The 20,539-nt window shown below is 43.2% G+C and overlaps 2 protein-coding genes across 3 annotated transcripts in view; both read right to left on the bottom strand.

Moving 5' to 3' along the window:
* LOC118371755 (CMP-N-acetylneuraminate-beta-galactosamide-alpha-2,3-sialyltransferase 1-like) overlaps nucleotides 1-18,435 on the bottom strand; it is a 44,461-nt gene extending 26,026 nt beyond the window's left edge. Inside the window, exon 1 of one of the 2 annotated variants that reach the window (XM_052470272.1) lies at nucleotides 18,410-18,435. The gene's annotated coding sequence lies outside the window, so the exon portion shown is untranslated. Of the gene's footprint in view, nucleotides 1-15,837; nucleotides 15,985-18,409 lie in introns of those variants that run through there. The other variant, XM_052470271.1, reaches the window with a different exon arrangement.
* On the bottom strand, nucleotides 1,095-15,986 carry LOC127909345 (CMP-N-acetylneuraminate-beta-galactosamide-alpha-2,3-sialyltransferase 1-like). The gene is made up of 7 exons (XM_052470273.1): nucleotides 15,838-15,986; nucleotides 12,009-12,835; nucleotides 9,949-10,145; nucleotides 8,018-8,197; nucleotides 2,022-2,067; nucleotides 1,698-1,817; nucleotides 1,095-1,400 (listed from the first exon to the last, which is right to left on the bottom strand). The coding sequence occupies exons 2-7, from the start codon at nucleotides 12,297-12,299 to the stop codon at nucleotides 1,227-1,229; spliced, it is 1,008 nt and encodes a 335-aa protein (XP_052326233.1). The 5' UTR covers nucleotides 12,300-12,835; nucleotides 15,838-15,986; the 3' UTR covers nucleotides 1,095-1,226.
* Nucleotides 18,436-20,539: the final 2,104 nt, after the last annotated feature.

Raw genomic sequence — 20,539 nt, 5'->3', positions numbered from 1 at the left:
CTGACTGCAACTTCTCTGTTGCCTTGACTATCTCTGGTCTTGAAGAAAGAGATGAAATTTGTTTTTGAGCTCTCCACTCACTCAGAATGATCGCCACTGTCAGCTCGCCATGCATAGTAGTCCTCCTCATTGTGCCAGGAGACCGTAGAAACAACAAAAATAGGCTGGTGTATTCAAATAAAAATACACTAGCATATTATTTTCCACCATAACTTGAAAAATAAATTCATTAAAAATCCTACAGTGATTTTCTGGATTTTTTTACATCTCATTTGTCTGTCATCGTTGAAGTGGACCTATGATGAAAATTACAGGCCTCTCATCTTTTTAAGTGGGAGAACTTGCACAATTGGTGGCTGACAATACTTTTTTGCCCCACTGTACCACCTTACAAGCTGTCTGTAACCACTTCAGATAACAAAAAGAATGATGTGCAGAAAAGGCTCCGACAGGCTCTGTGCTTAATAGAATGGCATCTCCACAGTGTAGGATGCTGAGCTGCATGGACCACAATAGTTGGCTCTTATGACTAGAGTACTGGCTAGATTGCTTCTAGTGCTTCTACACCTGCATGGCTTGCTGTTTGGGGTTTTAGTCTGGGTTTCTGTACAGCACTTTGAGATATCAGCTGAAGGGCTATATAAATACATTTGATTTAGATTACAGTGTGATTTATGACTATAGTATTTTTCTTACCATGACTACTGTACTGACTAGATTACAGTGATTTATGACTATAGTACTCTTCTTACCATGACTACTGTACTGACTAGATTACAGTGTGATTTATGACTACTGTACTGTGTCTGGTTTATCCTACAGTAGACTCCTGAGTAGTCATTTTTTCTAAGCAGCCTCGGAACATAGTTGTTTTATCAAGGGAATACATGATAGAATCTTGTAAAATTATTTTAGACCAGTACTTACAGAGCCTTGCGAAAGTATTCGGCCCCCTTGAACTTTGCGACCTTTTGCCACATTTCAGGCTTCAAACATAAAGATATAAAACTGTATTTTTTTGTGAAGAATCAACAACAAGTGGGACACAATCATGAAGTGGAACGACATTTATTGGATATTTCAAACTTTTTAACAAATCAAAAACTGAAAAATTGGACGTGCAACAATGTTATTTCAACCAGTTTATCCCCAGTGGGTAATCCCTGAGTCAACAGGATTTAGGCTGATGAGGCTTGATGGTCTCAGGCCAATGACATTTCCAGATATCAGAAGCCTTTGAAAATATCAATTTTGTGTTTATCAGCCAGAAGCAGGGTGACGTTGTTCTCATGGTCCGCATCATGCACCCCGGTTTTGCGGAATTCGCCTCCGTGGTAATTCTTTTCCCAGTAGTGGTGCCAGTTCCCATACTGGTCCGCTCCGAACCCATACACACTCACCTAAATGATACAATACACCATTATGCAGAGATACTCATCCACCCTGGATTTGGCCATCAGTGTGCCACCCCCCTCCCCCAAACTTGTTTGGTGCACAATGCCACTGACTACCATATGACTTAGTCATATACATATGTGCTTTGACCCAGATAATACCATGTGCTACAGAACTGATGAGGTGGAATGTTGCTGTACTGATTGAAGAGTCTATACGGTGTCCTGCTACTCTGACACATATTAGAACTTTGTCAGACAGCCAAATGGAAGTGTAAAGCTTGTGAAGGTGGGTGGACTCACCTTATCGCAGATGTGCAAGGCAAAAAATAGGCTGAGGAAGCCAGTGGAGGGATACCGGCCATGACTCTCTAGCCATGTGTCATAGACATATTTAAAGAAGGCTGGGCTGTATATCAACACCTGCAAAAAAAAAAAAAATTAAAAATAAACTTTGACCTTGTGAGAAGTTGAAATAATTCAATTGAAATGTTTTTCAACCAACCAATCACTCTTCAAAATCTGCATTCTTTTGTCTCCAGGTAAGGTAAACTAAAGCAGGGCTTTGGTCAAAAGTAATGCTCCACTATAGGGTGCTATTACAGACAGAACCAAAGGTTCACTCACCCTGTTCTTGTTTGCCTTAATCCTGGACCGGACCGGAACGTATGTTCTACGGGAAGCAAAATGCATAATATAAATACTATCAAAGTATTATCACACTTAGTTCCAGTGAAGGGAAATATTAATATTACAGCATACAATGACAGTCGAGACAATTCTGTGCTTCCAACTTTGTGGCAACAGTTAGGGAAGACCTTTCCTCTTTCAGTATGACAAAGTGAGGTCCATACAGAAATGGTTTGTCGAGGTCAGTGGGGAAGAACTTGACTGACCTGAACAGAGCCCTGACCTCAACCCCATTGAACACCTTTTGGATGAATTGAAACGTTGACTGCGAGCCAGGCCTAATCGCCCAACCTCACTAAAGCTTGTGGCTGAATGGAAGCAAGTCCCCGCAGCAATGCTCCAACATCTAGTGGAAAGCCTTCCAGGAGGCTGTTATAGCAGCAGGAGGGGGGGTCCTGTCAGTATAAACCGCCATCTTTGATAAAGTTCACCTTATTTCTGACAGAAACAGAGGCACCACCAACTTTGTTTACTTTGTGGTGGCCCGTCTATCGGCATTGGCTAACAGACTACTGAATATGAGCTCCTCATGGCAAACTAGTAGCATATACCAGTAATATGTTCAGTAAAAGGTTGTCATGTCTGGAAAAGAAACCCAATTTCAGGTTAGAAAATGTTACATTTCATAGTGAATTTGTGACACTGATATTGTTTTGGTTACTGTACCAACAAACAGTTAAACCAAGTAACAGTTTGCAAACACATTGTCAAATTATTTATGTTTTAATAGATGATCACAGTGACAGTCCTAACGATGAAGATGACCAGATCCAGATGCAAATAGCAGAGGCTTGTTTCCCATCAAGGTCAAGGGTCATGCATAAGGTCACACACTAACATGATTTAAAACCACAGTCTTAAGATGTGCTGGGTGTGAGGTCATATAACCAATGTTGATTTGATTTGCACAAGAGGTAGGCTAGGCTGTATGAAAATAAAAGCTGCACAGTCTAGATCCAATGATCTCAAATGTAATATACTGAACAAAAATATAAAAAAACACAACAACTTAAGTCAATTGAATGAATTCATTAAGCCCTAATCTATCAATTTCACATGACTGGGAATACAGCTATACATGTTGGTCACAGATACCGTGACAAAAAGAAAGAAAAAAAAGGTAGGGGCATAGATCAGAAAACCAGTGTGACCATTTGCCTCATGCAGCGTGAGTTGATCAGGCTGTTGATTGTGGCCTGTGGAATGTTGTTCCACTCTTCTTCAATGGCTGTGCGAAGTTGCTGGATATTGGCAATACAGAGCATTCCAAACATGCTCAAACATGCTCAATGGGTGACATGTCAGGTGAGTATGCAGGCCATGGAAGAAATGGGACATGTTCAGCTTCCAGGAATTGTGTACAAATCCTTGCGACATTATCATGCTGAAACATGAGGTGATGGCGGCGGATGAGTGGAATGACAATGGGCCTCAGGCTCGCATCACAGTATATCTGTGCATTCAAATTGCCATCGATAAAATGAAATTGTGTATGCCTGCCCATACCATAATCCCACTGCCACCATGGGGCAATCTGTTCACGTTGACATCAGCATAGCGCTCACCCACACAACACCATACACATGGTCGAGAGGCCTGTTGGACGTACTGTCAAATTCTCTAAAATAACATTGAGACGGCTTATGGTAGAGTAACTAATTCTGGCAACAGCTCTGATGGAAATTCCTGTAATCAGCATGCCAATTGCACACTTCATCAAAACATCTATGGCGTTGTGACAAAACTGCACATTTTAGAGTGGCCTTTAATTGTCCCCAGCACAAGGTTCACTTGTGTAATGATCATGTCGTTTACAATCAGCTTTTTGATATGTCACACCTATCAGCTGGATGGATTATATTGGCAAAGGAGAAATGCTCACAAACAGATGTAGGCGTCCTTGCTCGCACATGCTTTCAGTTCAGACCACAAATTTTCAATAGGATTGAGATCAGGGTTTTGTGATGGCCACGCCAATACTTTGACTTTTTGTTCTTAAGCCATTTTGCCACAACTTTGGAAGTATGCTTGGGGTTATTGTCCATTTGGAAGACCCATTTGCGACCAAGCTTTAACTTCCTGACTGATGAGAAGTTGCTTCAATATATCCACATCATTTTCCTTCACATGATGCCATCTATTTCGTGAAGTGCACCAGTCCCTCCAGCAGGAAAGCACCCCCACAACATGATACTGCCACCCCGTGCTTCCCGGTTGGGATGGTGTTCTTCGACTTGCAAGTCTCCCCCTTTTTCCTCCAAACATAACGATGGTCATTATGGCCAAGCAGATCTATTTTTGTTTCTTCAGACCAGAGGACATTTCTCCAAAAAGTACCATCTTTGTCCCCATGTGCAGTCGCAAACCATAGTATGGCTTTTTTATGGTGGTTTTGGAGGAGTGGCTACTTTTCTGTGCGGCCTTTCAGGTTGTCGATATAGGACTCGTTTTACTGTGGATATAGATACTTTTGTACCCGTTTCCTCCAGCATCTTCACAAAGTCCTTCGCTGTTGTTCTGGGGATTGATTTGCACTTTTCGCAGCAAAGTACGTTCATCTCTAGGAGACAGAACGAGTCTCCTTCCTGAGCGGTATGACGGCTGCGTGGTCCCATGGTGTTTATACCTGCGTACTATTGTTTGTACAGATGAATGTGGTACCATCAGGCATTTGGAAATTGCTCCCAAGGAACCAGACTTGGAGGTTTATTTTCAATTTATTTTCTAAAGTCTTGGCTGAATTCCTTTGATTTTCCCATGATGTCAAGCAAAGAGGCACAGAGTTTGAAGGTAGACCTTGAAATACATCCACAGATACACCTCCAATTGACTCAAATGATGTCAATTAGTGTATCAGAAGCTTCTAAAGCCATGACATTTTCATTTTCTTGTCATGCACAAAGTAGATGTCCTAACCGACTTGCCAAAACTAGTTTGTTAACAAGAAATTTCTGGAGTGGTTGAAAAATGTGTTTTAATGATTCCAACCTAAGTGTATATAAACTTCCGACTTCAACTGTATGTATGTATGTATTCCGTGATATCCAAAGTGGTAGTTACAGTCTTGTCCCGGCACTGAAACTCCCGTACGGACTCGAGAGAGGCGAAGGTCGAGAGCCATGCGTCCTCCGAAACACGACCCTGCCAAGCCACACTGCTTCTTGACACACTGCTCACTTAACCCGGTATCCAGCCGCACCAATGTGTCAGATGAAACACCATACAACTGGCGACCGTGTCAACGTGCATGCACCTGGCCCGCCATAGGAGCAGCTAGAGCCTGATGGGACAAGGACATTATGGCCAGCCAAACTATCCCCTAACAAAGCTGGGCCAATTGTGCGTCGCCTCATGTGTTTCCCGATCGTGGCCGGCTGCAACACAACCAAGCGATTGAACCCGAATCGGTAGTGATGCCTCAAGCACTGCAGTGCCTTAGACCGCTGCGCCACTCGGGAGGCCTTAACATTATTAAGCTACCCAGATACTCAGGACTGCTCTGGGACCAGAAAATAGCCCCGGCTTTTCTAACACACCGGCCCATTCTTTCCCCTTGAGGCCCCCACACTGGCTTAGTTCTTCCTTGAAGCCCCCAAGACCGTAATCATGTTGCGCAGAAAATCCAAGTTAGACAGGCCAAATTGGCTAAAAATGGACCAACCCATCTGGCATTTACCCCAAATGCCAGATACTCAAGGTGCCAGTAAAGACACAGGAGAGGAGTGGGGGTTTTAAGACTTAAAAGCCAGACCTAAATAGTTTGCAGAAACTCTCCCTCTGGTTCTCTAGTATGGGAAGACTGAAACCTCTTTGTTCCAGTCTCTTTTCCACCAAAACGTTTACATCAATAAAAGGAGAACATTATTCCCGACATCCAAATGCTAAGAATGGTCGATGGGGATCTAAAGAATAATGTCATATTGTTTGTTATTTTGTGATGTCATTAAGGATGGTATAACAAAGTAACTGTCACTCTGAAAGTGTAGGTATTCTGTATCAACTTTACATCCAAATATTGTATAAAATATATTAAATATGAGAATACTTTTGCGATGATAGCAATGTGATTTTGACCTTCTAAATTAGATTGTTTTCATATAAACTTGTGCCCAGTCAGTAACCATGCCCAAGTGAGCACAGACATTGTGTTGGCGCGATGGAATGTCCCCTTTTACCAGAGGATAAAAGCCTTGGTAGCGCAATTTACATTAGACCAAGCAGACGGACAGTGTGAATGGTTAAAACTACAACACCAGAAAGAGTGGAGCGGTGGCTACACGGCTGAAAATGGTGAGACCAGTACATTGTCGGGTTAATACTGGCGTGTAGTGTACGGGAGCTGAAACCTGAATATTCAATCACTGAGACCACTACGAAACAAAAAGACGTGAGACCGTGGTCTACACGTAGAAATGGTTAGAAACTGAAGCTCTCAACTTCAACAAGAGTGAAAATGATAAAGACTAGACCAGAACATTCACAGTCTGCAGCTGTGCATGCGAAAGTGGTCCTAGAACTTTGACTCAAAGACACGAGGTGGGAAGGAAGAATCCCTCTCAGACAACCGTTGGTACATCTGAGATATCTATTCTAACAAACACTTTCCGACCAGAGCAGCTCTACAACTAAGGACATTGTGACCTCTGGTGGACAACCAGAGCCTTACATTGATCCACTCCCCATAGACGGATCGATTGAAGAAAGACATCTACGCGTAAATATATACATTTATATAATGCATTTCCTATCAGAATGAGCGGTGGTTCATGTGCAAAGTATTACTATTCCTTTGAGTGTAGGTTCCAAACGTAACAATGATAAGTTGAATTTATGTCTTCCTTTCCCTTTCTATTGACCCCTCCCTTTTTTAACCAAGCAGTGATGCTTTTGTTCGTCCACTAGGGACCCATTTTCATTGTATTACATCAATCAATAATCTATTTTTTTATTTATCTGTTAATTTTACCAGGTAAGTTGACTGAGAACACGTTCTCATTTACAGCAACAACGTGGGGAATAGTTACAGGGAGAGGAGGGGATGAATGAGCCAATTGTAAACTGGGGATTATTAGGTGACCCTGATGGTTTGAGGGCCAGATTGGGAATTTAGCCAGGACACCGGGGTTGACACCGGGGTTAACACCACTACTCTTACGATAAGTGCCATGGGATCTTTAATGACCTCAAAAAGTCAGGACACCCATTTAACGTCCCATCCGAAAGACCGCACCCTGCACAGGGCCCTTCACAGGGCACTGCCCTGGGGCATTGGGATATTTTTTAGACCAGAGTGCCTCCTATTTGCCCTCCAACACCAATTCCAGCAGCATCTGGTCTCCCATCCAGAGACTGACCAGGACCAACCCTGCTTAGCTTCAGAAGCAAGCCAGCAGTGGTATGCAGGGTGGTATGCCGTCTTTTGTATGTATTTATTCTGTTTAATCATTTAGTTAGTTAGAAAATAAATAATTAAGCCAATTTGTGTATTGCTGATTCATCAATAAAGTTAGGGTTGTTGCAGATAGCAAAGAGTATGTGATGTTCAGAATGAGACTGCTATTAGGTAATGATTAATAATTGACTGCTAATAATTGACTGTTTATGAGTTTAATTCATTAAACAACTTTTCGCATGGTGCCCCATATTCCATATTCCTAATGAGTTAATTGTGACATGATTAATTTAGTCGAGTAACAATTAAAAACAGTTGATAAAATAAATAACAGTCATCAGATTAATGATAGTCATGTCACAAGAGAAAGTTTACACAGCTTGAAGGATAAATGATTCCGGACCTCAGTGATGAAAACGTTGTTTATACTTTCATCTTCGCAGACAATTCCACAGGCGTCAACTACAGTTTCTATTGAAGGTTTGGAGGAGCACTTACATACTTTATGTGAACGTATAGAGCATATTTATTGATCACTCACTTTTCGATGGAGCCGGTGGTCAAGGCACTGGTGATCCATTGCAGGTCCAGAGTCTTGAAGGGGATGAGCAGAAGAAATGTGGTGTTGTCCAGATCTATAGCGCTCTCTGGGTACATGACGTGATGTGTAGTCCGGCTCCCAACATCCTCCTCAAAGCCAGAGGTTGGAGCCATGTTCATTCTGCAGGAGCAGGGTTACGGTTAAGGTAGTATATTCTGCAATATAACATATGGAGCAGAACACTGGTGGGTGTTGTCCAGATCTATGGTGCTCTCTGGGTATATGATGTGATGCGCAGTCCAGCTCCCAACATCCTCCTCAAAGCCAGAGGTAGGAGCCATGTTCATTATGCAGGGTTACGGTTAAGGTAGTATCTTCTGCAATATAACATATAAATGAATCTACTTCCACATACTAATCAACATAGGTGTTTTGAGGGTGGGATGCCCAGAGGTTAAAAAAAAACATGAATTTGTATCTATATTAAATGTAGTTCATTTGGAATGTGAACATGGTGATGAATCATGTGGCAGTCTGTGGCATTCCTGCTTCTCCACATGATCATACAGTTCATATGTGTCCCAGTAACAGTGAGTGCATTGAGGGGAAAGCTGTGATTCTGCCTGTTCAATTAATCTAGTTATCCTCTCTGCAGAACTCTCCCTCTGTGTGTTTGTGTGTTAAGTGAGTGTGGGATGAGCAGTATAATCCATTTCAGCCAAGGACTTTCCTCATTTACACATTGATAGTTGGTCTGGTTCCTCATTGAAAAACCGTGCAGAAATTAAACTAAAGCTGGACTTATATGTTGACTGCATGAACTTTACAAAAACCATGTGATCAAAGGTCATGCAGTTAATAAATAAGTTGCTTCTCACCAACTGCACCATGCAGCCATTACCTGAATTGTGGGATGCACCATTTGTCAACCAATTATTAGGGTTCTTTTGCTTAACCCACACGGACTTGACCAAAAGTGACAAACAGGAACCAACTTTGCCACAATTCTACATGGGGTACAAATGAAAGTGATGAGACAAATTAATTGTAGCCTATACATGTTATGTTTTGTTTGATATGGGGGTAAAGGAACCTCACTGCTCGAACAAACCCAATCTTATTTGAATGTATTGGCCAGTCCCTCCAGGATTCCGTGATATCAAAATGTTTAGCAAAATCAACAATTCCTTGCTAATTTTACCATTCACTGCACTATTTCAGCAAAAACAAAAGTCATCGCATAAAACTGACCCATCGCTGTAATACAAAGAGAGCTCATAATTGACCAATCATTGCACATTTATCGCATGTGGTTCCATCAGGCCACACGTAAACAAACTTTTTCCCCTCATCAGCGCCTTTCCGCAACAAGTTTGCCAAAATCGTTGCACATTGCTATGCAAAATTGCAGAATTGCCTCTGCAAAATCAAACATTTTTTTCCTGCAAATATCAAATGCGAAATCTTAAGCTTGGTAAATAAACTGAAAAAGGTTCATAAAACCTATGTGCTGGAGTGTGTCTAGTCTCACCACGTTTAAAACCAAGGGCTATTAACTGCCACCTGCAGGTAGCCTTCCCTGTGGTCAATTGCTTTGTCCTCATGGGTGGAATGTTAATTCATAAAGATTTTTCCGGTGTTTTGGCAAAAGTTGTTATATTTCAGTCTTCTGTGATGTATATAAAGTGTAATATTTGTATGCAAACTCAATTTCAAATTTAAACTACATCTTTTATAAGAAAAGTTCATAACGATGTGTGTGAGGTATATACTTTTGTTTCAAAATACATTTATTTAAGACCAAAATCACTGTGGCCCTAATTTAGCCCACTGCAATAAAAGGTTTTAAAGTAACGTTTTCTCTGGAGTACATTTCATTAGCTGACCCCTGCTGACCCCTTCTCAAACAAAAAACAAGCTTGCTCAGTCACCTGATGATGACATCACTGGAGTCGATGAGGGGTCCGTAGCGGGAGCCCTTGAGGTTCCCAGAATTCCCCACCACAGCACAGGTCCTACAGCGCTCAGGCCCCGCGTCCTTGTAGAGGTTATCATTATCAGGGATGACCTGGAACAACTTCTCCACCACCTCGCTGAAGTCAGCCGGGTCCTTATGATACTGCAAGCGCTGGAGAGACGGAAACCGTTAATCATTTAGCTGTGTCTTCAACCACTCTGGACAGCAGAGACAGAAGAGGTAGACACACAGCATAGACAGCCCAGCTACCACAATGTTCTGAGAACCATATGTTGCTTGGTGAGAGCATGGTTGGCCTATGGTTATTTTGCATACAACCTTCCTATAACGTTTCCTCATGGTTCTATTTAAATTCATGTTCTCAGAATGATCAGAAAACGTTAAGAAACAGCGTTTTCTGTGGGAATTCCAGGATTTCAGCATAATGTTTTCTGCAGATTTCCTCATCATACTATTTAAAGTCATGTTCAAGAAAACTCAATAAAAACCACAACATTAGTTCAAAGAATGTTATTTATTTAAAAACATATACATTCTATTCTTAACATCAAAAAATAATCTTATTAAAGGGATACTTTGTGATTTTGGTAATGAGGCCCTGTATCTACTTCCCCAGAGTCAGATGAACATCTGCGTGCATTTTGAAGGAAGTTGCTAACTAGCACAATAGCGCAATGACTGGAAAGCTGCTAGCAGATACCCATAGACTTCCAGTCATTGAGCCAAAACTACCTCAGTAGTAGCCGATGCTCTTATCCAGAGCAACTTACAAGTAAGTGCCTTGCTCAATAGCACATCAGATTTTTCACCTAGTTGGCTCTGGGATTTGGCCCAACAATTTTTGTTGTTGTTGCATTTTACCCCTTTCTCTCCCCAATTGTGGGGAGAAATTGTTAGTAGTTACTATCTTGTCTCGTCGCTACAACTCCCATACGGGCTCGGTAGAGACGAAGGTCGAAAGCCATGCGTCCTCCGAAACACAAGCCAACCAAGCCGCACTGCTTCTTAACACAGCGCGCATCCATCCCGGAAGCCAGCCACACCAATGTGTTGGAGGAAACACCATGCACCTGGCGACCTGTTTGGTGTACACTGCTCCCGGCCACAGGAGTCGCTAGTGCACGATGAGACAAGGATATCCCTACCAGCCAAACCCTCCTTAACCCGGACGTCGCTAGGCCAATTGTGCGTCGCCCCCACGGACCTCCCGGTCGCGGCTGGCTGCGACAGAGCCTGGGCACGAACCCAGAGTTGCTGGTGGCACAGCTAGCACTGTGATGCAGTGCCCTAGACCACTGCGCTACCCGGGAAGCCCCTGGCCCAACACTCTTAACTGCTTGGCTACAGGACGCAGACACATACAAACGGTATCCACTGCTTCATCTGACTCTGGGGAAGTAGGTAAAGGGCTTCATTGCCGAAATCCCGAGGTATCCCTTAAAGTATGTTCAGTTGTGTTGGCCATGCCCACTAATTGGATCTTAATGAGTGCTTGTTTAATTTGCAATAGAGTCTGTTTGAATAGACTAAAATGACCAAATGAAAGACTGAGCAAAAGGGAGTGGATGTTTTTTTCCCTCTGTTTATTGAATCTAGACATTTCTAGCCGTGTTAAATGGTATTCATTCAGTTCTTTCTGGTGCAATTTTAGCCACCTCATAAAGCATAGCTGACTAGCAGATGGCATTGTTAATAATAAAACAAAGTTAATTGCGTTGGTACAAGTGCATATCATTAATAACGTAGTCATGGACACATTGTTTTCTTCCTTGTCCTGATTATCATTAGGATGGGTTGCCTGATGTGACTGAACCAAACTCACCTCTGATTACTCACCTGTAAGTCTCAGAACAGCTCATCTGCCATCACATGTACATGTCAGTCAGCAGACTGTCCCTACAGGTCAGAGGGTAGACTAACCCAAACTCTAACCCTTGATTCATGTCCACAACCCAGTTCAACCCTAACCCTAGTACAAGCTCAATCCTAACCCTTGCAGTAGTAACATCTCACCTGCCACCAGCGGTATGTGTCATTAGTCAGCAGGCTGTTCCTCCTAGACAGCAGAGGGTGGACTGACAGGTTGAACCGCTCAGTGAACCAGGGGTCGTCTTCCAGCTCTGTCATACACTGTCGACAGCCACACTGGCCATTAGAGAAGAAGCTGTCCGACTTGTGTATGGTGTATTTGAAGAAGTACAGAGAGGGATCTCTCAACGTGAAACCGAAGAGGAACATGGTGAAAGTTACAATAAAGGCGAACACAGTAAATGCCCTGAAGTTCTTCTGCATCGATAGATACATGGTGTAGTGGTAGACAAAAATGAAATTTTCAGGGAAGCGGAGGGAAGGGAAAAACAGAGAAGCCCCTTGTTGAAAATTCAGATTTCCAAGGGATGTCTGAGAATAATTTCTCCCCTGGAGATTTCTTGGCTATAACAGGATGAACACTGGGTTCCTCTGATGAACAGAAACAGGCCGTGTCTTCATCACAATTACAGGCTCCACTTCAAGCCGTTGGAAAACAACATCTCAGTTCAAATGTGACCACAATACTAGCTCCTTATATTTTGTAGGGAAAGCCTTGGCCTTCTATAGAAAATGTTTTGGTCAGACAAAAATCACTCCATTGAAATCCATAGATGAGGAATCCTTGTACATGTCCATTATTCGTCTGCTGACCAATAGTATGGTAATTCCACTGTGGTACACAATCCAGGATGGTCCTGTCAACTTAACAATGGCCAGATAGATGTAGTTATCTGCTCTTCTGCTGTTGACAGCGTAGGGTCAGTGACAGGGGCATCTAGCATTCACTGCCTGTACAGTCAATCACCCACCTAGAAGGCAAACGAGACATTTAAAACAAATACACACTGCTGGGTAAATTAACGATCATATGTGCAAAAACAAAAAAAGACCCTTCAACTTGAAGTATTCCCAGAACAAACTCTAGCTTTGTACTAAAAACAGAGAAGCAGGAAGACCTCCTGGGATCTACTTTCACATAAAAGGACAGAGCTCCACTATGCAGCAGGCTGGGTTTACTGTTAACATGTCACAGAATTGTTCACATTCAGCCAAGGCAAGTCTAGCCACATTCACACAGAAATCTCTTGTCAAAGTTTAGGCAGAGTTGATCAAATAAGGGGTTAGCAGAAAAACATACTAACTTCCCATTTTTGATCATTACAAGTCTGTGTCAAGTCAATTTAGTGCAGATCTCCAATACAAAAGGGACACAGACCAGAGGCTGGGGGTGTTTAAATTATTTTATTTTTAAAACTAGGAATCTACCAGGAAACCCTGGGTCTGCCCTGCAGGAGACAGAGGAGCAGGGGTTGTGAAGGGTGTCTGGGAGAGATGAAGATAATGGAATGGAGGAATGTCTGAGGCTGTGTGGGAGGGATCGTAATCGTTCTGTGGACGGGTTAATCTGAGAAAAACATCACCCTCTCATAATCACATCTGAACTGTCGGCCGTGGCACATATCCACATCACCTGTAAGGTGTAAACAGTAGGCCTATCATGCTACTGCTACTCGGAGTCATAAGTCTTTGTAAGACATATAGGTATAATTCAACATCTAAAAGGTGTGGCTTCTCATTTGAACTTCCATTAGATGTGTATTTGGAACATGAAGGCAATTTGACAGGTGTGTGTGTTTGAGTGAGAGAGAACGTGTGTGGTGTGTGTATGAAAGTGTGTGTGTGGGGTTAATGCACACTAATGTAAGAGGTGGCGTATTAAACTCAGGGAGCCCTTGGAGACATAAGGCCAAGTACTGTAGATGACAGACTGAACAGGCTGTATGGTACAACAGGGGAAGGAAGGGATGCAAGTGAAGAAAATAAAGAAATAAGGGAGAGCGAGCGAGCAGGAGAGGGAGGAAAAGTACGATGGCTGAGGAGTTACAGGTTCTTTTCTAATCTCAGGTTTATACAAGTCATCAACTTTACAGGATGGCGCAACAGATAAGTTGTGTTCCGAAAGAGATTGCTTATTCATTTCCTGCGAGCAAGTTCAGCTCTCAAACTTCTGCAGAGTTGAGTTCTTGAATCACATTTGTATTACTTGTTTGACAGCACATCTGTACTGTAAAGGACATTCTAGCTAGAAAAATAACCCCATCAAAATATAAAGTCATTACACACTATGTAGTGAGTTTCCTCACCTCAAAGAAATTACAATCAGATTTATGAGATTCTATTACACAGTCATTTACAAGACTGATCAGGTAATTTTTACATTGAGTCAGAATTCCAGTGCTTTCTGCTTGATAGCAAATTCTAATTGTGTCAGTTTGAGGAATAGTAAGCATTTCCCAAAGTTAAAGCTTTTAGACCTAAAAATATGGCAGACTTCCAACAAGCTATCTAGGCTTTTTTTCCCCAGTGGTGGAAAAAGTACCCAAAGGTCATACTTGAATAAAAGTAAAGATACCTTAATAGAAAATGACTCAAGTAACAGTAAAACTCCCCCAGTAAAATACTACTTGAGTTAAAGTATTTGGTTTTACATTTACTTAAGTATATTAACATTTACTTTTGATACTTAAAATTAAATAATTTAAAATTCCTTATATTATGCAAACCAGGCTTCACCATTTTGTTGTTTTTCAGCCAGGGGCACACTCCAACATAATTTACAAACAAAGCATGTGTGTTTAGTGAGTCTGCCAGATCAGAGGCAGTAGGGAAGACCAGGGATGTGAGAATTGGACCATTATCCTGTCCTGCAAAGCATTCAAAATGTAAGGAGTACTTTTTTTTTTGGTTGTCAGGAAAATGTATGGAGTAGAAAGTACATTATTTTTCTTCAGGAATGTGGTGAAGAAAAAGTTGTAAAAATATAAATAGTAAAAGTACAGATATCAAAAAAAAAAATGCAAATGTGGAAGCACTACTATGGACTATAATGGAAACACTCAGTCTTGGACACAGGATAACATGGATGTTTCCGATGTATTTTGGGGGCGGACTACAGAACACTTCTAATTTTAGAGAGCAGTAGTAAACAGTTATCCCACTGGTTAAAAATATACGTTATTCTCAGACTAACGTTAACCGTCAATGTACACCGTTAATTATCACTTTAACCAGAATTAAACCACAGGTCAACATAATGTCACGGGTTACAGCATTTCATGTTGAATTTACATGTGTTCGCAACTCAAAATTAGAAGTTAATTTGAAGTGTCATGAGGTTCTTGCCCAGAAAGGGGAGTATGCTCGGTGTTGGCAGAACTTGGCTGGTGGAAGGTAGAACCACCATGTGCCACATGAGCGCTCCTTTCGTAAATGTTTTTGTGAACTACGCTTGACTTTTTACCCCCAAGCTCTGACACACATACACATACATACATAATGACTGAGATAAGTAGTTGTCCCACCTAACTATTGTAACGAACCTGTAAGGCCACCGAAACTCGCACGTCGTTTGTTGACTAGCGTAAACAGTCTAGGACACTGATTTCCCATGAAATAATCTAGTTGTATTTTGTTTGGATAAACACAGACAACGCACTGCAGGAGTGACCCGCCGCACAAATCCCCTTCCCAAAAACTCTCCCTCAGCGTGCCCCAGCATCCGCACATACAGTAACTAATTTGTACAATATTGTGATAGGGTGAGAGACTTTCCAATGTGTTACGCTAACTGTAAATCGCTCTCGTCTGCTAAATGACTCAAATGTAGACGTTGTAAACTCCTCAGTGGTATTGTGCTCCATACAAATGCAAACCTGTCAAAAACGATGAAGGGAAAAAAGTGTTTCTGGCTCACTCACTCTCCGGTCACACCAGAGCTAATACAGCTCTGACAGATATACAAATGACTGACCTGTGTAACGGCGTTCTTCGTTTGTCGACTTTGTCATGACTTTAATGAAACAAATGACGATACATGATGAAATAACTAATAAATACAAAACCTAATTACAGCCTATCTGGTGAACACTACACAGAGACAGGAACAATCACCCACGAAATACACAGTGAAACCCAGGCTACCTAAATACGGTTCCCTATCAGAGACAACAAGAATCACCTGAAACCACCTCAGGCAGCCAAGCCTAAGCTACACCCCTAATCAACCACAATCCCAATGCCTACAAAAAAAAAAACAATACGACAACACAATAAACCCCTGTCACACCCTGGCCTGAACAAATAAATTAAAGAAAACACAAAATACTAAGACCAAGGCGTGACAGAACCCCCTCTCCCCTAAGGTGCGGACTCTCGGACGCACCTCAAAACCATAGGGAGGGTCAGTACTGCCCAGTACTGAGATGAAGCTCAGGCTCCGGTAGATCCTGGCTGGCTGGCGGATCTGGAAGAATCTGGTTGACTGGCAGATCTAGAAGATCATGGCTGACTGGCGGATCTAGCTGCTCTATGCAGACTGACAGCTCCCCGGCTGCTCCATGCAGACTGGCAGCTCTGGCTGTTCCATGAAGATTGACAGCTCAGGCTGCTCCATGCAGACTGACAGCTCAGGCTGCTCCGTGCAGACTGGCAGCTCTGGCTGTTCCATGCAGATTGACAGCTCAGGCTGCTTCATGCAGACTGACAGCTCTGGCTGCTTCATACAGACTGACAGCTCTGGCTGCTTCATGCAGACTGACAGCTCTGGCTGCTTCATGCAGACTGACATCTCTGGCTGCTTCATGCAGACTGACAGCTCTGGCTGCTTCATGCAGACTGACAGCTCTGGCTGCTCCATGCAGACTGACAGCTCTGGCTGCTCCATGCAGACTGACAGCTCTGACTGCTCCATGCAGGCTGACAGCTCTGGCTGCTCCATGCAGGCTGACAGCTCTGGCTGCTCCATGCAGGCTGACAGCTCTGACTGCTCCATGCAGGCTGACAGCTCTGGCTGCTCCATGCAGGCTGACAGCTCTGGCTGCTCCATGCAGGCTGACAGCTCTGACTGCTCCATGCAGGCTGACAGCTCCTTGCAGACTGGCAGCTCCTTGCAGACTGGCAGCTCTGGCTGCTTCATGCAGACTGGCAGCTCAGGCTGCTCTGAACAGGCAGGGAGGCTCCGGCAGCGCTGTAGAGGAGGAAGGCTCTAGAAGCGCTGAACAGGCGGGAGACTCCGGTAGCGCAGGAGAGGAGAAAGGCTCTGATAGCGTTGAACAGACAGGAGACTCCAGCAGCGCTGTAGAGGAGGAAGGCTCTGATAGCGCTGAACAGGCGGGAGGCTCCGGCAGCGCAGGAGGCGAGGCCTGATGCGTGGTGCTGGCACTGGTGGTACTGGGCCGAGGACACGCACAGGAAGCCTGGTGTAGGGAGCTGCCACCGGAGGGCTGGTGTGTGGAGGTGGCACAGGATGGGCTAGACCGTGAAGGCGTACTGGAGATCTTGAGAGCAGTGTTGGCACAGGACGTGCAAGGCTAGGGATGTGCACAGGAGGCCTGGTGCGTGAGGCTGGCACCAACTTCACCAGCCGACTAACACGCACCTCAGGACGAGTATGGAGCACTGACCCAGGTGCCATCAAATCCCCGACACGCTCCGTCGGACGAATCTTGTACCTAAAGCACCAAGCTAGCAACTCCCTCATTACTCTCCACTCCACTTTCCCCATTAACTCCTTCACAGTCTCTGCTTCGCTCACCTCTAACACCGGCTCTGGTTCTGGTCTCCTCCTTGGCTCCTCACGATTAACAAGGAGAGTTGGCTCAGGTCTGTCTCCTGACTCTGCCACTCTCCCTCTGAGCCCCCCAATAAATATTTGGGGCTGACTCACGGGCTTTCCTCTGCGCCGTCGTGATTGCCTCTCCAACTCCATTCTCCTATAGCCCTCTTCGCACTGCTCCAGGGAATCCTAGGCGGGTTCCGGCACTCTCTCTGGGTCGACCGCCCACCTGTCATCCCACATCGTATACTCCATGCTTCTGCTGTCCATAACGTCCTCCCTTCGCTGCTCCTGCTGTCGCTGCCTGTAACCACGCCACTCGGTCCGTGTGTGGTGGGTGATTCTGTAACGGCGTTCTTCGTTTGTCGAAAGAGAGTCGGACCGAAATGCAGCGTGGTGGTTACTCATGACTTTAATGAAACAAATGACGATACATGAAATAACTAATAAATACAAAAACAACAAACGGAACGTGAAACCTAATTACAGCCTATCTGGTGAACACTACACAGAGATAGGAACAATCACCCACGAAATACACAGTGAAACCCAGGCTACCTAAATATGGTTCCCTATCAGAGACAACAAGAATCACCTGACTCTGATTGAGAACCGCCTCAGGCAGCCAAGACTAAGCTACACCCCTAATCAACCACAATCCCAATGCCTACAAAAAAAACAATACGACAACACAATAAACCCATGTCACACCCTGGCCTGAACAAATAATTAAAGAAAACACAAAATACTAAGACCAAGGCGTAACAACCTGGTTCAAGTGGTTTTTTAAACGCCCGTTGAAATATGCAGCTTGTTTGAGTCCAACAGCACAGCAGGTGTTTAGAGGAACTGCATAATGAGCGAGTAATCGATGTGCGAGAGCAGAATTAGAGTTTAAGAATGATATCAACTCGGGCCGCCACCCCTATGACGTGTTTATAGTGACATTCATGTGACAACTCTGACTCTAACGCCATAACCTATTGGGCAAAATTTGAACACATGTAAAAAAATAAAAATAAATGTTTTAAATTAAACAAAATTGGGAACACTTTGCAATGGCGGGTGTTTGGGAATTACCCAAGAACATTGCGCAATACAGTGTTTCTTGGTCCTCAAATACACCCAACAGTATACTTTTGTATTGTAACCCTGGACAACTGGTTCAAACACAACTGGTTCAACTTGTCAACTAATCATCAAGCCCTCAATGAGTTGAATGAGGTGTGTTTGTCAATGGCTACCACGAACCGTGTACTGTTAGGGGTACTCGAGGGCCGGGGTTGGAAAAACTGGTGTAACGCTTTCATAATGATTGGTATCGTAATTACAGCCACATAGCTATATGATTTTGTTAAGATTCCCATTGGCGACAGTTAGTCTTACTGGGGTCCGATACATAACGAAAATGACACTACAGACTAAATACTTTGCGATTTACATACGTAAAAAAATAAATCATATGTGGTGTGTGTGCTTTTATCAGTTACACATGCACGTCAGTACATATACACAAAAAAAGTATATCACATGGGGGAGTGGCGTGAGGTTTTGCTTGATTTGTTTTTAAAATCTGGTTGGCTGTTCACAATGTATAGGCTACCATACAACGAAGAAGGAACAAGTGCAGCAACATTCATTGCTTAATAACAGGTATTTAGGTAACACCTTAAGCAAGAAAGGGTGCTGAGTGACAACATTCTGATTGAATTCTACCCGAGGGTTGCAAAACCGTAGGTATGTACTGTAATATTTGTGGGAGTTTGCACGCTTAGTACACGCTAGTATTCCATGACGTTAGTATGAAGTCAATCAATCAATCAATCAAATTTTATTCATATAGCCCTTCGTACATCAGCTGATATCTCAAAGTGCTGTACAGAAACCCAGCCTAAAACCCCAAACAGCAAGCAATGCAGGTGTAGAAGCACGGTGGCTAGGAAAAACTCCCTAGAAAGGCCAAAACCTAGGAAGAAACCTGGAGAGGAACCAGGCTATGTGGGGTGGCCAGTCCTCTTCTGGCTGTGCCGGGTGGAGATTATAACAGAACATGGCCAAGATGTTCAAATGTTCATAAATGACCAGCATGGTCAAATAATAGTAAGGCAGAACAGTTGAAACTGGAGCAGCAGCATGGCCAGGTGGACTGGGGACAGCAAGGAGTCATCATGTCAGGTAGTCCTGGGGCATGGTCCTATTCCAGGTCAGTTGAAATGAAGTCATATAGTTTGTCCCCTGATATAAACTAAAAGGATGTGTCTTAATCAGGACGTGAAACCATGACTGTACACGATGAGTAACTGATAATAACAATGTACTATATAGGAAATTCTACCAAATGTGGAAGCTTTTCTTCAATTATGAAGAGCCTGCTATTTCCCTCTACTCTGCAGTAAATTGCCTGTATTCGATAGTTCATTTTCTTTTCAATTTACCTTTGTGTTTTGTTTTAGCATGACTTACTACAGTGTCCTTATTTATTTTGAAGACCAATTGTGTTTTGTTTTCTTTTTTTTGTTGGGTTTTTTGAGTGTATGTTATGCTGTTGCTAACATTATGTATACTTTACATTTCAAATGGATCTATACATTCCTACCTCCCTAAAACATTTCCCCCCGTATTATATTGGATGTAACATATCATCTACCAACTCAGTGGCCTTATTGTTAGAGTATCTGCTCTGGGATTGGGAGTTCGATTCCTGGCCGAGTCATACCAAAGACTGTTGTTACAGCATTTGTTGTCCATCTAATTGGTTTGTAATGTTGTAAAATACATCTTGGGAATGTTCTAAGGAAAGTCATGAAAACAGCAACCTCTCCTCTGTGGCAAGGCAATACAGTAACAAGTTGTGCTTAGCAACATTTTCTTCTCCTAGTAGTGAACCCACTGCTCTCCT

The sequence above is a fragment of the Oncorhynchus keta genome, chromosome 19, assembly GCF_023373465.1.
Source record: "Oncorhynchus keta strain PuntledgeMale-10-30-2019 chromosome 19, Oket_V2, whole genome shotgun sequence".
In the NCBI taxonomy this organism is placed as follows: domain Eukaryota; kingdom Metazoa; phylum Chordata; class Actinopteri; order Salmoniformes; family Salmonidae; genus Oncorhynchus; species Oncorhynchus keta.
The sequence above is the reverse complement of the archived record's forward strand: the minus strand, read 5'-3'. Positions and strand labels throughout refer to the sequence as shown.

Excerpts from the sequence above, each read along its gene's own strand:
- LOC127909345 (XM_052470273.1), bottom strand. The coding sequence starts at position 12,299 with ATGTATCTATCGATGCAGAAGAACTTCAGGGCATTTACTGTGTTCGCC. Across the intron at positions 10,146-12,008 it reads ACACATACCGCTGGTGGCAG|CGCTTGCAGTATCATAAGGA; the intron begins GTGAGATGTTAC and ends CCGTCTCTCCAG. Across the intron at positions 1,401-1,697 it reads CCTTGCACATCTGCGATAAG|GTGAGTGTGTATGGGTTCGG; the intron begins GTGAGTCCACCC and ends TGTATCATTTAG.